Below are 18,278 nucleotides of genomic sequence, written 5' to 3'. Positions count from 1 at the left end.
GATTACAAAGGATGGCAGGCATTGAATCATCTTTCAAGAAAAGAAATACTACATGAAAACAAAGGCTTGCCAAAGGTAAAGCCAAAGGTTGACTGTATTTAGGGCCCAGAACATGTAACAATGTACTACAAAAGAGAACCAGAAAGCATATCCATGAGCAAGGTAGTACACAATAGAACAACAACATGGTATTAGGTTCCAGAACAAACTAAAACTTTAAAAAATCAATAGAAAAAAATCCCCAGCATTTGTTTCCAATTTGCTACTTTATAAGAATAAACCACCCAAGAAGTTCTATCCAGATTCTTCATATATTTACCAGCATCATCTACATTAATACTATGGACATAATTGGTACAACAAAAATCAGCTGGGCCACTATCAGTCTAAAGAGATGTTTCTTGTATTATGGATGGCATTGTGCAGAAAATGGAAATAATATGGACAACACTATGAAAATCCAAGCCACCCTCTCATGGTAAGAGGAACCAGAATGAAAATGAATAAAATTAAATAAATACAACTCAGGAAGTTTGCTTTATAGGAAGCAAGTAGAAATAACACAAAGCAAGGGAGAGCTTTTCCTACTCAAAAGATGTAAAAAAACTATGCTTTTTAGACCTTTTACATAGGGAAGGGTATTTTCAAAGTGTTGGGTTAAGGAATGGAAGATATGCTGACTTAAATAAAGGCAATTCTTTTAACTCAAGTTTCAGTTTCATCCTCCAAAACAAAGGAGACACAATGCCCAAAGTCCACCCTAGAGTGCAGCTATATTCAATGAAACAGGTTGAGCAGAAGCACTTTGTAAATTACAGAGAAGAATGGGATATTTGAAACACTGAACATTGAGCTTCAGTCCCTTCATCTACAAAAGGAGATGTTCCAATGACTGTAGACTGAGGGACATTATAAAATAGCTGTTGAAACAGGAACTTTGGAAACAGTTCTAATCCCAGCTCTGCCAGGTGTCTTTGGTCAAGTTGCTTAGTTTCACCAAACCTCTATTTCTTTCTAAAATGAGGATGATAACATCTATCTTTTAGGACTGATGGAAGGATTACAGGAGATTAGTTTAAGTAATTCAAATGATAGTGGCTGGCACATTGCAAGAGTCTAATCAACTAACATGCTTATATCCTTAGAACTGCATTTGACATGTTTATGATTAAAAAGAGCAATCTAAATTGTAATAACATGGGTGCCAAAAAATGTATATAAGCAAAGTCAGCCCACCAAGAAATTAGGGAGAAATCTACAAACGGCAAGAGATATGAATAGCTACTATCTCAAAATGATGATCACAGATTTCACATGTACACATATTAAAAAATGATTATAGAGCAGCTTTTTAGATATAACCAAATGGAAATACTAAAATTAAATAACTAGCAGAATGGCCACAGGTGTGCAATTATACAAATCTTGTGTGAATGAATGTCTAGCTACACAACCTCCTAAGGACTTGTTTTGGAACATGGATTTAATATCCTTGGGGATGATTAATAGGGTGGTGGAAATATGGAAATAGGCCAGTGAGAACATATTCTATGAGAATGGTGACGCATGGTAACTTCTTGGTACTTGAGATGATAAATTCAACAGGGTCATGGCATTATTAAGTCAGCCTGGGTTGTCTGCTGGACATTGGTCAGGAAACCCAATGAAATAGAAGAGACACAAAGAGTGGATGTCTCGGTCTGTGAGGGCTGCTTTAATAACTACAATAGAATGGAAGCTTAAATGACAGACATTTATTTTTCACAGTTCTGGAGGTTGGAAAGTGTTAGTAGATTTAGTTTTGGTGAACATCCCTTTCCTGATTTACAGACAGCTGCTTTCTCCTGTATCCTCAAGTAGTGGCAGTGGAAGCTCCAGTGTCTCTTCCTCTTATTATTATTATTTTTAAGATGTATTTATTCATGAGAGACACACAGAAAGAGGCAGATAGATATAGGCAGAGGGAGAAGGCAGCTCCCCATGGGGAGCCCAATATGGGACTCTGGGATCATGACCTGAAGGCAGACCCTTAACCACTGAGACACCAAGGCATCCCTTTTCCTCTTCTTGTAAAGGCACTAATCTCACCTTGGAGGCTCCACCCTTATGATCTCATCTAAACCTAATTATCTTCCAAAGGCCCTACCTACTTATACCAGCAGATTGATGGGTAGAACTTCAACATATGAATTAAGGGTGGGAAACACAAACATATAGTCCACAACAATGAACAAGGTAGATGTTTGCAGTGTAATTATGGATAATAGCAAAAATGAAAGGTGATGTGCAACAGTGAGAAAAAGATCCTTTAGACAGCTATAATTTTCATTTAGCAGTAGTCCACAATCAAAACATGTGTTTTATTTTATTTATTTACTTATTCACTTATTTATTTATTTATTAGACATATGTTTTAAATGGGTTCTTTGAGATGGTTTCTCAGGAAGTAAGAGAGGGAGAATATTTCAGGAAGGCTGTCTGGTAAGCTAGATACACTGGAGAGAATCTGGCTTTTCATTTTTACACAGTTGTAAACTAAGAGTGTGACATATTACACTGTAAACTAACAGTGTATCATCTCATATTGGGATGAGACCTGTCCACATACCAGTAGCCGAGTAATCTAGACAAAAATGTTGTCAGCCTCACATAGTCATTTTCTTTAAGCAACAGGGCCTGTACTGCTGATATATTTGCTAGTGTTGAGGATAAATACTTGTCCTTAAAAGGATCAAACTCCAGAGAATCAGTAAGGGCTGTCAGTTGTGTGTTAATTATGGTAGCCAAATAAGAGACTAGAAAATGAAAGGACCAGAAAATCAAAGGACCAGCCCTGGCCACATTTAGCATGCTCCGGATTTTCAAAGTTGTCTTAGAACATAGCAATTCTAGTGGGAACGCATGGAGCTCCAGTGGAACTTCAGGAGCCATTTTGATCCTGAAGCATGTTCTGGTCTGAGGTAAAATATTTGGAATGACTAGTGTAATGTAGTAGCACCCCCATGCTAATTCTAACATATGAGATGGGGCAGCCCAGGTGGCTCAGTGGTTTAGCGCCACTTTTAGCCAAGGATGTGATTCTGGAGATCCAGAATTGAGTCCCACGTCGGGCTCCCTTCGTGGAGCCTGCTTCTCCCTCTGCCTGTGTCTCTGCCTCTCTCTCTCTCTCTTTCTCTGTCTCTCTCTCACATGAATAAATAAACAAAATCTTTTAAAAAAAATACGTATGAAGTGAAGAGTAATAAATCAATTGTCCAACTGTCACTCACGAGTCCATGGTGACATAGTATCCTCCATCAGTAGTTATGTTTTGACCTTAGTGAAGTCACTTATTAAAGCTGAACGAATTTACATCCTCTGAATGTACTACAAAAACATCTATCAAACTGTATCTCTGGTTAGAAACATCTGAAGAGATATGTAGTTCTGAGAGATGCCCACAAGATTCAAAAGAGAGTTATGAATGGATAAGTAATTTCTCAACATTTCTTCAAAGCATTTTTCATCTTTCATCAGGTTGATTGAACATTCCACCTCCTCCACCAGTGGACTCCAGACACTTGGCTGTTGCCCAAGGCTGACTTTCCTGGTCTGTACTCCAGGCTTCATTTCTGATGAGATTTAAGTATGTCTCCTTCTTTCTTTTAGTATTTCTTACTATATACTCAATCCTGCCATTCTTTGCGTGTCTTGCTTTAAAGCACTTGAGCAGTGGCAACACTGAAACTTCTGGAGATGGCATAACAGGACACAGAATGCTCAAAAATCTGTCTTTAGTGTCTATCTTTATAGATGAGGTATACATGCCTGCCACAAGCAGAGATAAAAAGTAAAAAATAGGGCAGCCCGCATGGCTCAGTGGTTTAGCACCACCTTCAGCCCAGGTGTGATCCTGGAGTCCCAGGATAGGGTGCCACATTGGGCTCCCTGCATGGAGCCTGCTCCTCCCTCTGCTTTTGTCTCTGCCTCTCTCTCTCTCTGTCTCTCAAGAATAAATAAATAAAATCTTAAAAAAAAAGAAATAAAAGCAAAAAACAAAACAAAACCAGTCCCCCAAAAGAGACTTGGGGCATAAAATAAATTCAAATTGTTATTGTTATATACCCACTTACAACACATACCTGAGAGTCTATGATGTGCCAGGAACTATTCTAGGCCCTGGGAATTTAGCAGTGAAAAAATAAAATAGAAGAAAAAGTATTCTGCTCTGAGGAGTTTACAAGCTTCTGGGGTTCCTGAGATATGGATTTTGATTTGAATTATGATTTAAACAAAAACACAGCAACTTAAAATTACCAACAATCCAACTAAAATTTTTAACTACAGATTTAGATATAGGACAACACTCTCTTGTTCACAGTTCTCCATTTGCCATTCAGTTCAATTCTCCTCCTCCTAAGAGAAGTACTGAATTCTAGTTAAATGCCTTGCAGTTTGTAAAAGGGGGCTTGTAAGCCTCTTTAGACACTCCTAGTTGAACTAATAGAAGCAGCAACATACTCCAGAGGCAGTCTCCTATTTTCTTACGATGTCCATAAGCCTTAGATGCCAGAGGTTTTACTTAGTACAGCTCTACAGAAGCAGGCAGTTGTATACATGCCTGTCTCTGTGTGCATAATAAATATGGCATTTACAGAGCAACTTGGGAAATCCAAAACTATTACATCAATTTCCTCTGTAAATCTAAAGAATTTCTGAAAAGCCTACTCCTTAGGTCATCGTGAAAAACTGACACACAATATACTTGTATTCTCTAGCCTTCATCTATATAATCCCTACAAAGTAACAAAAGGGATTTTATTTTTATTTTTTATTTTTTAAATATTTTATTTATTTATTCATGATAGTCACACAGAGAGAGACAGAGAGGCAGAGACACAGGCAGAGGGAGAAGAAGGCTCCATGCAGGGAGCCCGACGTGGGATTCGATCCTGGGTCTCCAGGATCACGCCCCGGGCCAAAGGCAGGCGCCAAACCGCTGCGCCACCCAGGGATCCCTTATTTTTACTTTTTAAAGATTTTATTTATTTATTCATGAGAATCAGAGAAAGAGAGGCAGAGAAATAGGCAGAGGGAGAAGCAGGCTCCCTGCAAGAAGCCCGATGCGGTACTTGATCTCCGACCAAGGGATCATGCCATGAGTCAAAGGCAGCCGCTTAACTGCTGAGCTAGCCAGGAATCCCACGAAAGGGATTTTATTTATTTTTTTAAGATTTTATTTATTTATTCATGAGAGACACAGAGAGAGGCAGAGACACAGGCAGAGGGAGAAGCAGGCTCCATGCAGGAAGCCCAATGTGGGACTCCATCCCAGGACTCCAGGATCATGCTCTGGGCTGAAGGCAGGCGCTAAACCGCTGAGCCACCCAGGCTGCCCTGGAGCTGTTTTTAAACCTTTTTTCTGCCTCCAAGTCATTCACATGGATCACATACCTTCATTTAAAATCCCTTTTGTGGGGATGCCTGGGTGGCTTAGCACCACCTTTGGCCCAGGGCATGATCCTGGACACCAGGGATGGAGTCCCACGTTGGGCTCCCCGCATGGAGCCTGCTTCTCCCTCTGCCTGTGTCTCTGCCTCTTTCTCTCTCTGTGTGTCTCTCATGAATAAAAAAACCAAAAAACCAAAACAAACAAAAAACAAAAAACAAAAACAAAAACAAAAACAAAAACCCAGCTCCAAACTGAGAACAAGTATCCTTCTGAATCTTAAAATATCAACAATCTAGGCTAGGGTTCTCAACCTCGACACTAGTGACATTTTGGGTCAGATAATTCTTTGTTGTAGGGGGCTATCTTATGCTCTGTAAGGTGTTTAGGCATTCTGAGCCTTTACCCAGGAAGATGCCAGGAGTCAGAACCTAAAATGTCTCCAGACATTGTCCAATGTCCCCTGAAGAACAAAACCACGCCTGGTTGAGAACTGATCTAGGCCAATGCTTGAGGATTTACCATTAACACTCAAAACCTTTAGATTAGAGTACAAAAGTCCTATTTAGGCAAATTTCCTAAATTTCAGAGAAGTTTGTGAAAGAGTGGTAACAGAATGGTTTCGAGGACTAAATGAGTTAGATGTGACAAGTTTAGCACATACCTCAAAAAAAATATTGCTATCATTCCCACTACCCCTCATCCTCACTACTCGTGGCTATACTACAGCACTCAGTGGTTAACTAGAATCTTTTACTTTGAATGACCAACATTGACGATCCAGGACCAGTGGCAAAGGTCTATATATTTCTTACAATTATGAGTCAGGCCAAAGACCCTGAAATTTAACTTGTGGTGTCTGAGTAAAATACTGATAATGACAAAGAAGTTACTTAAATAACTCAGTGAGTACGTGGACAGAAAGAGAGCAACTCCCTTAGGTGATAATTTAATTTTTTATTAATTGTCTTCAATATCTCTTATTCCACTGGGAGGTATGATTTCTCAAACTAATAATTATTATGAAAAAGAAAACAAAACAGTGCCATTGGTAAAGAAAGTTTGGAAAAAACAGGGTGCCTGGGTGGCTGAGTTGTTCTTTTTAGTATTTCTCCCTCTCTTCCCCCATACTTTCTTTTATTGTAAATAGCTTTACTACCACTAGTCTAAACGTTTTCCTATATTTTCACTTTTTTTTTTTTTAATTCATGCTTGGGATTTGTAGGAAATTCTTTCAATCAGGGCTTTAACATCTCAGCACTTGTGAAAAATTTCTCAGCCACTCTCTTCAAGTATTGCTTTCTTTCCGTTTTCTCCTCTCTCCTCTTTGGATTCCAATTAAAGCAAAATTTGATCTTACTGAATCTGCTCCATCATTATCCTCCCTTTTGTATTTTTCATTTTTTTGGTCTCTCTCTGCTTCATTCTGCATTCTACAGACCCATCTACTACTTCATAATTCTTTATTCCAGCTGTATCTAATTGGTTATTAAACCAACCTATTAAGTTCTGAATTTTATTACCTATTCAGTTCTGGGATCTCTATTTAGTTCTTTTGATACGTTCTCATTCTCTGTTGAAAATTTCAAGCTACAGTGGTTTACCGCCTGCCTTTGGCTCAGGGCATGATCCTGGAGTCCTGGGATCGAGTCCCACATCGGGCTCCCTGCACAGAGCCTGCTTCTCCCTCTGCCTGTGTCTCTGCCTCTCTTTCATTCTCTCTCTGTGTCTCTCTCATGAATAAATAAATAAAATCTTAAAAAAAAAGAAAAATTCAAGGTATCTCTATTACCTTGAACATAATAATGCCTGATAAAGCCAGTATCTAGAGCTCCTGTGGGAAAATTGTTTACTGCTGGCTCTCATTCATGGTGTCTTCTTCCCTTATGTTTTGTTATTTCTAACTATATGCTGGACATTTCATTTGAAAAAATTGTTCATAGAAATAATTTAAAGACAAATATGACAGTTTTTTTAAAATACGATAGTTCTAAAAGCAATCTGTGCTTGCTCCTTCCAAGTACCTAGCAGGCACTAACACAATTTGAAATCACTATAATCCAAATTCAAGCACTGAGATTATTTGATGTTGACCTATACACAGTTCCTGTGAAAACAGGTCAATTTCTGATTCACCTCTGTTTCAAGCATGCAGTACTTTGGGATCCCAACCTAATATACAAGAGGACTAAAAAACAAAACAAAACAAGAGGATTTATTAGAGCCTCTTCCACCACTCCTTTGGTGAACAATGTTCCCAAATTCTGTCCCCCTAGCTCAACAAGTCTACAAAAAACAGTTATTCAAGACATTTAGTTGCCTCGTCTAGGGAGAAGTTTTACTGAATCTGCTAAACGTCTAATTTTTCTTTGGATTTCTACCTTTTCAAAGATCTTAACCTTAGTAATTCTTTACTGTCCTTCAAAATTTTAAAAAATACTAAAGGCACCTTTTCTAGCTGTTATCCATGGAATGGTCTTCTAGATCACCTAATTTGTCAAAACTAGAAGCCCTAATACTTACTCCTGTGTACTTTTGCTTAATCTTACTTCAAATTTGATGTTTGGTATTTCCAAAATAGTGTATTATTATTATATATGTACTTAATAGAAACAATTTCATTTTGCATATTATAAAAAATTATTAAATGATGTCACACTGTTCTTCCATACTATTTTTAAGACTGATATACACTAATACATTCAGTATTACTTCATTAATTTTAACTACTGTGTGTGTAGTTATAATCACTGACCAAATATTTATAACCACTGGCCAAATAAATTGTGGTTTATCTCAATTATCTTGTTTAGGCTTACTTCGTTTGTTTCCTATTATTCACTATTAAAAGTAATACAAAAAATAAACATTCTTAAAAAGGATTCCTTGTGCACATCTGGTAATTTCTCTAGGATATATACTAAGAAGTAAAATTTCTGACGAATAGTATATGAACATCTTCAACATTGTCTAATTACTCACCAAAGTGACTGTATTCATCTGTTAACACTTTAAATTATTTCATATTTTTTCTACTCTAACAAGTGTGACTTGTACAGAATTATGGTTTGTTATTTCCCTAATCAAGAAAAACAATGAGTATCTTTTGTTAAATTCATCAGCTATTGGATTTTCATTTCTATAAATTGCTCTTTTATAATTTTTAAAGAGATTTTATTTGAGAGAGAAAGGTAGCGAGAGAGAGAGATTGCAAGAGAGAGCATGAGCAAGGGGGAGAGGGAGAAGCAGGCTCTCTGCTGAGCAGGAAACAGGATGCAGGGCTTGATCTCAGGACCCTTGGATCATAACTAGAACCGAAGGCAGAGGCCTAAAGAACCGAGCCACTCAGGAGCCCCCCGCTATAAATTGCCCTTTTAATTGGGCTATTTCATTGGATTTTTTCCTCCTTAATTCCTCCTTAATTCTTAAATCTTATATTCCAAATAGAAGCTCCCATGTTGTGGCTTTATCTTTTTATTTTATTTATGGTATCATTTGCTTGTACACCAAGGATTGCAAATTTTAATAGTCAAATCTCAAATTATTTTTTTACTCATTTTGAATCTTAATCTTGCTAAAGAAAAAAATTTTTAAATATTTTATTTATTTATTCATGAGAGATGAGAGAGGCAGAGACACGGCAGAGAGCGAAGCAGGCTCCATGCAGGGAGCCCCACCTGGGACTCAGCAGGCCTCCAGGATCACACACCAGGCTGAAGACAGGCGCCAAACTGCTCAACCACCCAGGCATCCCTTGCTAAAGAAAATTCACCCCAAAGTTCATGAAGATAGTCTCAACTTTCCCCTAAAAGGTGAGCTTATATTTAGATTTTCATTATTCCCATGACTGATTTTTATATTTTCTACATAGTAGAAATGACTCTATTACCAATGTCCCCTCTTATTTCAGGCCTTCAGTACCTCAAAAGTAAATCAGGTATGGTACTAGAAGTAACAACAGTTGTTACCTTTAAGGAAGAGGGAAGGGCACAGTTCTATTTATTGACCAGGGTGGTAGGTATGCTCACTTCATTAATATACACTGAGCTGTTCACTAATGATTTATACAATCTTCTATATGCGTGTTGTAATGGTATGATAAAGCTACCTCATACCAGTTCATGGGAGCCAACTGTTCACTCAAAATTTTGTGAATTAACTGTCAAACTGTCACTGGCTTAAAATCAGCCATGGAGAAACTGTATCATTAAATTTGACGAAAGAAACACGCTTTTCTCAAACAGCGTGTACGTCTGTAATATATTTTTTTAAAGTGTAAAAATCTGTAACCTTTGGTATAGAACTCTGGGGGAATTTATACTAAGAAAGCAAAAGCTTCAATATGTAAGGGTAAATTACTTTGGTGTTTATTGGAGCACTGCTTGTGGTTGCCAGAAAACCCCCCAAAACCAAAAAAAACCTAGAAACAACATGGGGGAAAAGGGGAGGGGAGAGAGAGAGAGAGAGAGAGAGAGAGGGAGGGAGGGAGGAAAGGCTGGGGAAATTGTGATATACATACATCTTCAGATATTATACAACTACTAAAAAAGTATGAGTAAAATCTATCTGTAGTGGCCTAGAGGTATGCTTAAAATGTATTAAATGAAAACAAAGTAAACTACAAAAAATACATATAATTAATATCAACCCAAAAGTATTCTCTTTATACATATGCATATGTTTTTATATAATTTTCTGAATATAAATAAGGCTGTGGAAGTACACAGACAAACCATTCACAGTGACTGCCCTGGAAGGAAGAACAGTGTAACTAGATGGGACTGTAAGAAAAGAGCAGTAACTTTTCTATGGAAACCCCTATACTGCTAGACTTATTCCAAAAGGTTATTCTGTAATTTAAAATAATCCTGTAAAGTTTAATCAATCTTATTTTAAAATAATAATAGCAAAATTCACATAAGTGGTTGGCTTCCTATAATTTCTATTTTAATCTAACTTCTATTGTGGCCAGGCCATTTTCTAAAGGCCACTTTCATCAAGGATACTCTCTTATTAAACTTTAACAGGGGTGCGTGGGTGGTTCAATCAGTTAGGTGTCCCAACTCTTGATTTTGGTTCAGGTAGTATTCTGGAGGTTGTGGGATCAAGCTCCACATGGGGCTCCTCTCTTGGCAAGCATTCTGCTTGGGATTCTCTCACCCTCTGACCCTCCCCTCCTGCTCACTCTCTCAAATAAATTATATCTTTTTTTTTTAAGATTTTATTCATTTATTTATTCATGAGAAACACATACACACACACAGAGGCAGAGACACAGGCAGAGGGAGGAGCAGGCTCCACGCAGGGAGCCTGACGTGGGACTCGATCCCAGGTCTCCAGGATCACAGCCTGGACTGAAGGCACTAAACCGCTGAGCCACCAGGGTTGCCCTCAAATAAATTATATCTTAAAAAATAAACAAAACTATTAGCAATCCTTCCCTCCCTATAGGATTAAATCTAAAATTAGTAAAGAGCACTAACATGTAAGTCAGAAGATCTGGGATCTAGTCCTAGTTCCAATTAGTGACTACAAGATGTCATGGCTGCCAAAAGGAAAATTAGAGACATGAGATGGAGAAACAGTTTGCCTTCAGATACGTATGGTATATGGTACATTAGAAGGCAATATGGCAAGTGACTGAATAATCCTAGTCTTGGGATTCTTACTAGCCACTTACTAGTGAGGTGACATTAAGCAAGTTATTTATCCTTTTTAATCCTCAGTTTCCTGTTCAGTAAAGTGGGGCTAATAATACTAACTTTTGAGGGTTATAATAACTATTAAAAATAATATATGTAAAGCATCTACCCATAATGCAACCTAGTAGGTGCCTAGATAGTTTCTGTTATATAATCATCCTGATTCAGCCATCATTTCAAGACCTTTGCAATCTTTTCCATTACCAATGTAATTTTGAATTATTTAGGGAAAACTATTGGTTAAATACTAAGTTAGGAACTTTATATACACAATCTCATAAACATTATTATTAAATTAATGTTATCATTGTAGGAGCCTCAAATTGTGTGCCTTAATCTTATTTTATGGATTAAAAACAGGTTTCAACAGGTAATATAATTTTATAAAGTTATAAAGTTTATAACAGTTCATTATAAAGTTAACAGCTTGTAGAGAAGCAACTTAAATATAATTTTCAAGTTAAAATTTAAAGCCAGAACTGTGAGACGCCAAGCCCGTGTCTGTGACTATTGTGCCACATGCCGTTGCCCTGTCTCGGTCATGAGCTCTTCCTTTTTCCATGTCCCCTCCCACCATGATCCTGCCCCTCTTCGTGCCCTCCCTGAACTCTACCTACTTCACAGAAGCAGTTTGTCACTCTACCAATAACATAGTCATTTCTTTTTTGTTCTACTTGATTTTTAGGTCTAGAATATCCATTCAAGCATCAACAAATTTCAATATCACAGAATATGCTCTAAGTGGTCTTAATTCTTGTTAATACTGGGTTTTTTTTCTATATGAATATTAAATTCGTTAAAGACAGAAGAGGTAAGTTTTCCAAGTTATAACAGACTTACCTATCTTTGACACAGGAATTCAAAAAAAATTCACAGAATGTCAGAATTTTGCATTTTCATAACAAGGCACAATGACAATGAGTTGTGATAATTAGGAAAAAACTTAAATGTTAAAGGACACACATTTCTGACACAAGTACCTTGGGAACAGAAACAGGCAGAGAAAACACAGATGGTACATGGTAGTGTTCTGACTGCAGAATAGAGGACAATGAACACTAACCAGAAGCTCTTTGGTCTCCCATTCTGTCTTGCCCTAGTTTTGACAGGCTGTAGAGATTAAATGGCTGTGGACAATGTAAAGAAAAAGAAATCTAATAACTTCTAAGAGATGACATGATCACTTTTGAACCTTTTATGACCATAACTATCCTATCATTTTCACCGAGGCTCAATTTAGAACCAATATATTTTCCAGTTTTGAATCAAATGTGAATATAAGCATTCATTTTATTTCTGTAAGAAGACACACCAGGAGAAGTAGGTTGCTCATGTCAATAATTTCACATTACTAATTTAAAACTTATTCAGCATTGCTCACAATGGATAGGACCATAACAGACCTATTTCAGGCCAGTCTCCATATCCTCTCCAAAGATGGAAGATGCATTTTAATAAGGCAATATTCTTTTTATACATTGAGAGTATTACATTAAAAAGCACTAAAAATATATTCTCCCCTTTACGTTGCCCCAATAACACTTCTGGGAAGAATGTGTAGTGAGGGGAGAATATACCTCTTGGAGATTTCTGGTTTTACTCCTTCCTCTCTTCTTACCGTTACTAGACATCGACACATGTTTGCGTAAGCCACAGAGAAACTGGGCTCATCGATTGCCTTCTCAAAGACCAGGTCAATGACTCCCTTCAGCCGCTCCTCTGTGTCAACAGTAAGTCCTGACACTTGCTTCATCAGTTGGTTGAACATCTGTGGTGTCAATTTATTTAAGATACTTCGAACTTTCCTAAAAAGTTCCTAGAAGGGCCACAAAAAAGAAAAGAGTGTTATAGTAACTGTGACAGGATGATTCTTTCTATAAGGATTAATATTTTGTTTATAATTTGTAAGTTTGACTTCCCCAATTTTTTGGTTGAAGATTTTATTTCTTTGAGAGAGCAAGTGAGAATGAGAGCCCAAGTGGGGGACGGGTGGGAGAGGGAGAGGGAGAAGCAGGGAGCCTCATGCAGGGCTGATCCCAGGACCCCGGCATCACAACCTGAAATGAAGGCAGACATTTAACCATCTGAGCCAATCAGGTGCCCCAACTTTCCAAATTATTAATAAAGATTGTGAACTCACCACAGAATTAAATCCATCTATTTTAACCAAACAGCAGCAATTATACCATTTCTTCTCCACAACTGAGAATTTTAAGGACTAGGTATATTCACTGGCAGGAGTATTATCTGGCACATTTCTCAGGGCAATTTGGAAATGCGCATTAAAAGCTTTAAAATTACGGTATTTTGAACCAGCTATTATACTTTTAGAAAGTTATTCATGTTTAAGGAGGTACAAAAGATTTTAGCCACATTGACTTCCATCAATATCTCTTTATAGCAAATAATTTAAATGTCATAAATAGAAAATCTGTCTAAATTATGGTATATTATGGTAGAGAATACTAGGCAGCAGTGTTTTAAACTCTCATCAAATTAAAATAGAAGAAAACTTCAACTAGAAATAAAGCATGTATAATTCTACTTAATGGTAAAAGAATGACTGCTTTCCCTATAAGGATAGGAAGAAGGCAAGACTGTCCATTTTTACCATCCTCTTCAAAGTCATACTGGAGGTCCTATCAGTTCAAAAGCCTGCACTGGTGGTATAGTGGTGAGAATAGCTGCCTTCCTAGTCAATGCAATAAAGAGAAGAAAAAGAACTACAACTTATACAGATTGTAAAGGAAGAAATAAAACTATCTATCCATAAATGATACGATTATGTAGAAAATCATAAGAAAGCTACAGAAAGATAGTAGAATTAAGAAATGAACCTAGCAACATTGCAGAATATAAGTCAACGTAGAAATCAATTTTATTTCTATGCATTAGCAATGAACAACTAGAAATTACATATTTTAAAATTCCTGTTCTGTTTATAATAGTACCAAAAACCATTAAGTATTTAGTTAAAAATCTAACAAAATCTAACAAAATATCCATAGGAACTGTAAAATGAAAGTGAAATGTGTTAAGCTACATTCAAAATGATTCCATTAATTTGATATTTTGGAAAAAGCAGTGGTATTGGGACAAACAACAGATTAGTGACTAATAAAGGTGGGCATGCAGGGAGATTAAGTATAAAGTAGCACAAGGAAATTTCTGCGGTGTGATAAAAATGTACCATATATTTTTTTTAAACGTACCATATTTTGATTACAGTGAAGTTACATGACTGTGTGTTCATCATTTGTAGAACTATATACCAAAAAGTAAATTTGACTAAATGTAAATTATGCCTGAGTAAAATATGAATTTGCACAAATCCAAGAAACCATTATATAATAACTGAAAAGGCCTATAAAATGTTTTATTTGATCCCTATAAAAATTGATATCTGAATATACAGATTTTTATTTTATTTTTTTCAAAGATTTTATTTATTTGAGATAGAGAACAAGCAAGAAAGAGAGCATGGTGGGGGCGGGGGGAGCAGAGCAGAGGGAGAGTGAGAAGCAGGCTCTCCATTGAGCAGGGAGCTGACACAGGACTCTATTCCAGGACCCTGGATCATGACCTGAGCCTAAGGTAGACAGTTAACTGAATGAGCCACCCAGGCACCCTGGAATATAAGGACTTTTAGAATATGTGTCAATATATTAACAGTTTTCTCTAAGAAGGAGACAGTAAATAAATCAATTTAAACTTTAAAAATTACATGCTCAAGTTTTTCAGCAATGAGGAGATCCCTGGTTGGCTCAGCAGTATGGCGCCTGCCTTTGGCCCAGGGCGTGATCCTGGAGTCCCGGGATCGAGTCCCACGTCGGGCTCCCTGCATGGAGCCTGCTTCTCCTTCCTCCTGTGTCTCTGCCTCTTTCTCTCTCTCTCCCTCTCTCTATGTCTATCATAAATAAATAAATAAATAAATAAATAAATAAATAAATAAATAAACTTTTTTTTTTTAATAAAAAAAGTTTTCAGCAATGAGTTAGCATTGCTTTTATAAAAAAAAAAAAAATAAGTTTCTTAGGGGTAGGAAAGTCACCAAACTTTTCTCAATTGTATCTATCAACTGCGAATATTGGTGAGAGTCTTAAGATGTTAACCTGTGCTTTAAATCAAGAAAGCAAAAAAACACCTCAGGGCACGTGGGTGGCTCAGTTGGTTAAGCGGCTGGCTCTTGGTTTCAGCTCAGGTTATGATCTCAAGGTCCTTGGATGGAGCTCTGTGTTGAGGTCTACACTCACCAGGGAGTCAGCTTGGGTTTGTCTCAATCTTTCGCTCTCCCTTTGCCCTCATCTCTGCCCCAACATGTGCCCTCTCTCCCTCTGGGGTAAATAAATTGAAAGAAAGAAAAGAAAAAAAGGAAACAGGGAAGAGAAGAAGAAAACAACCTTCAAATACCTTCAAATATTTCAGATGATAATTTAAGTTTGAAAAAGTAGGACAAAAAAGGTAATTTATTAAAGTAATGAACAGCAAAGTAACTAGAGTTAATATACTGTATTGCATATTTGCATATTCGAAAGTTGATGAGAGTAGCTCATCAAAAGTTTTCATTACAAGAAAAAATTTGTAACTACACATGATGACAGATGTTAATAACTGGACTAACTGTGGCGGTCATTTTGTAATATCATTTTGTAATCATTACAGTGTAAAAACTGAAACTAATATAATACCAATTATATCTCAATAAAAAAAAGAAATCAGCATCAAAACAACTTGATTGAAAATCATTAATTCACTATAACTGCTATCTACTTGCAGCCCAACAAATTCTGTATTAGGTGCAAAAAAAGCATCAGGCATAGTTACTGCCTTCCAGACCACTGAACATTATCTGCAGAGACAAGAGGTGCTGAGTAAACATGAGGTAGATGAGGAACCACAGAAGGAAGTAGTTCATGTATGTACAAGAGAGGTCAGAGGCAATGGGTTAGTCAGCAAATGATAATGAGGCCAGGTTATGAAGGGCAAAAAGAGCTGGCGAAGTCACTGTGTGTCAACTATACTCAAATAAAGACTAAAATAAATAAACCCAAACAACTAGGGGAGCTTCTGTGGCTCAGTCAGTTTAGAGTCTGACTTTGCTTCAGGTCATGATGTCAGGGTCCTGGGATCAAGCCCCACATAAGGGTTCCCTGCTCAGCGGGGAGTCTGATGTCCCTCTGCCTCCTCCTCTGCCCCTCCCCCCAGTTATGCTCTCTCTCTCAAACAAATAAAATCTTTTTTTTAATAAAATCTTTAACTGCTTTATATTACTTTATTGAAACTGCACAATAGCCCTATGAGGTAAGTAATATTAGAATCTCAATTTTACAGTTAAGATTAAGAACTTGCCTAATAGAACTTGCTTCTGTCTCCAGAGTTGAAGCTTTTGATTCCTAGTTAAAACTATTTACAATGAGAGGAAAGATACTTAAAGAATGAGACACTGAAAAGTCAGCATATGATATGTAATGCCTGACTCCAGTACAGGTACAAATTCAAGAGGAGACTCTAGTCTTGGTGCCTAGAAGCAAAAAATCCAAAAAAGATAGTAAAGGTAACCCAATATAGGAAATGGCACTGTGTACAGCAAACGATGAATAATAAAGACTACATAATTTGACACAAAAAAGTAATTTTGTTTGGATTAAAGGAATCCATTCAATTTACCCTGGAGTTCTGCAGGCAGGTATTCATAGAAAGATGAAAAGAAAATTCAATTTTGTATCAAAAGACTCCAAAAGAAGACTAGTTTAGAAATTCTAACTTATTAGAATGAGGCCTGACAAGGGGACATAAAGCAATATGTTAACTAGAATAGGATACTCATTGGGAATCTAAAAACACATTTTGAAGGGAAGTAAGTATTGATCTAAGCCTAAATGATCAAAGTCTATGACATATAAACCCTCTAGACATAGTATTTTGTTTTGAAAATGAAACGAGAAAATAGGCTATCTGGCACATGTTATGCTAAAGATCTTAGAATGAAGCTTTTAAAAGCAAAAGAAATTACAAAAATCTTGAACTAAAATCTCTAGATATACTAATAGGATAAAATAACAAGTTAAAGCAAATTAAAACAAGAGCATTGTAATTTTAAAACAACGTTAGAATGTGCTTCTGTTCTCACCTGAGTTTTAATGTTTTCAGGATCCTCAGCTTGGCTATCTCGTTTTTGGCTAGGCTTCCAGGCATTCTCTGCCTTTTTCAGGTGCACATCTTCTTTCACAGAGACTGTGATAATCTTCCTGGGCTCTCTTCTTTGGCCAGGTTGAGATCTCCGTGGTCCAACGTTCAACAACTAGGATAAGAATATTCTTTATTATATCTACAGAGAGTACTTAAAATTTACTGCCATTGCGGTGCTGCTCAAGTCAAGGCTGATGATCACACCAAGCACTTCCTAGATGCAAAGACGGGTATTAAGCACTCAATTTAGATGTGACATTTTGGGGGGAGAAGGTAAGAGGACAACCTTAGAATATCATCAATGTAATGATCTCCACTAACACAGTTTTTAGTCCTGAAGTCCTAAATTAGATAAAGTGATGGAAAACTTTGTTTGATACTGCTATTGTTCCTAACAAAAAAGAGTACCTCCAAACTGAAACTTTATTTTTTATTAGTTGCTTGACTTTGGATTGCTCACTTGAATACTCATAAAAATTCACAGGCAGGGGGCGCCTGGTGGTGTAGTAAGTTAAGCATCTGCCTTAGGCTCAGGTTACGATCCCAGCATCCTGGATCAAATGAGTGAGCACCCCACCTTGTACTGAGCTCCAGCTCAGCAGGGAGTCTGCTTCTCTCTTTGCCCCTCCCCCTACTCATGCTTGTGCTCTCTCTCTCTCTTTGAAATAAACAAATAAATAGTATTTTTAAAAATTCACAGGCCGTAACCATGGCAGTTACAAAGCTTCTTCAAAAGCTAGATTTCTACACTGCCAGTGTGAAATGCAAATATAATTTTATCACAAAAATTCTCTATAGCGTAGAAATCCTTACTGTAGCCTTACTACAGATTTTAATGGATCCTTCTAAATTTCTGGGGCCAGAAATACTAAAATAAGTCTTTCTTATATATTTTTTTAAGATTTTTATTTATTCATTCATAGAGACAGAGAGAGAGGCAGAGACACAGGCAGAGGGAG

General features: G+C 37.0%; 1 protein-coding gene across 26 annotated transcripts in view; it reads right to left on the bottom strand.

Moving 5' to 3' along the window:
* The window catches only part of EIF4G3 (eukaryotic translation initiation factor 4 gamma 3), a 330,571-nt gene that overhangs the window by 51,894 nt on the left and 260,399 nt on the right, over positions 1-18,278 (bottom strand). For all 26 annotated transcript variants that reach the window (XM_072827973.1, XM_072827981.1, XM_072827975.1 and 23 more), the window contains 2 exons: positions 17,261-17,431; positions 12,749-12,946 (listed from right to left, as the gene is read on the bottom strand). In XM_072827973.1, the coding sequence (XP_072684074.1) occupies positions 12,749-12,946; positions 17,261-17,431 (369 nt within the window). The remainder of the gene's footprint in view (positions 1-12,748; positions 12,947-17,260; positions 17,432-18,278) is intronic.

This window comes from Canis lupus, chromosome 5, assembly GCF_048164855.1.
Source record: "Canis lupus baileyi chromosome 5, mCanLup2.hap1, whole genome shotgun sequence".
Lineage (NCBI taxonomy): Eukaryota > Metazoa > Chordata > Mammalia > Carnivora > Canidae > Canis > Canis lupus.
This window is presented reverse-complemented; position numbering and strand designations above follow the sequence as displayed.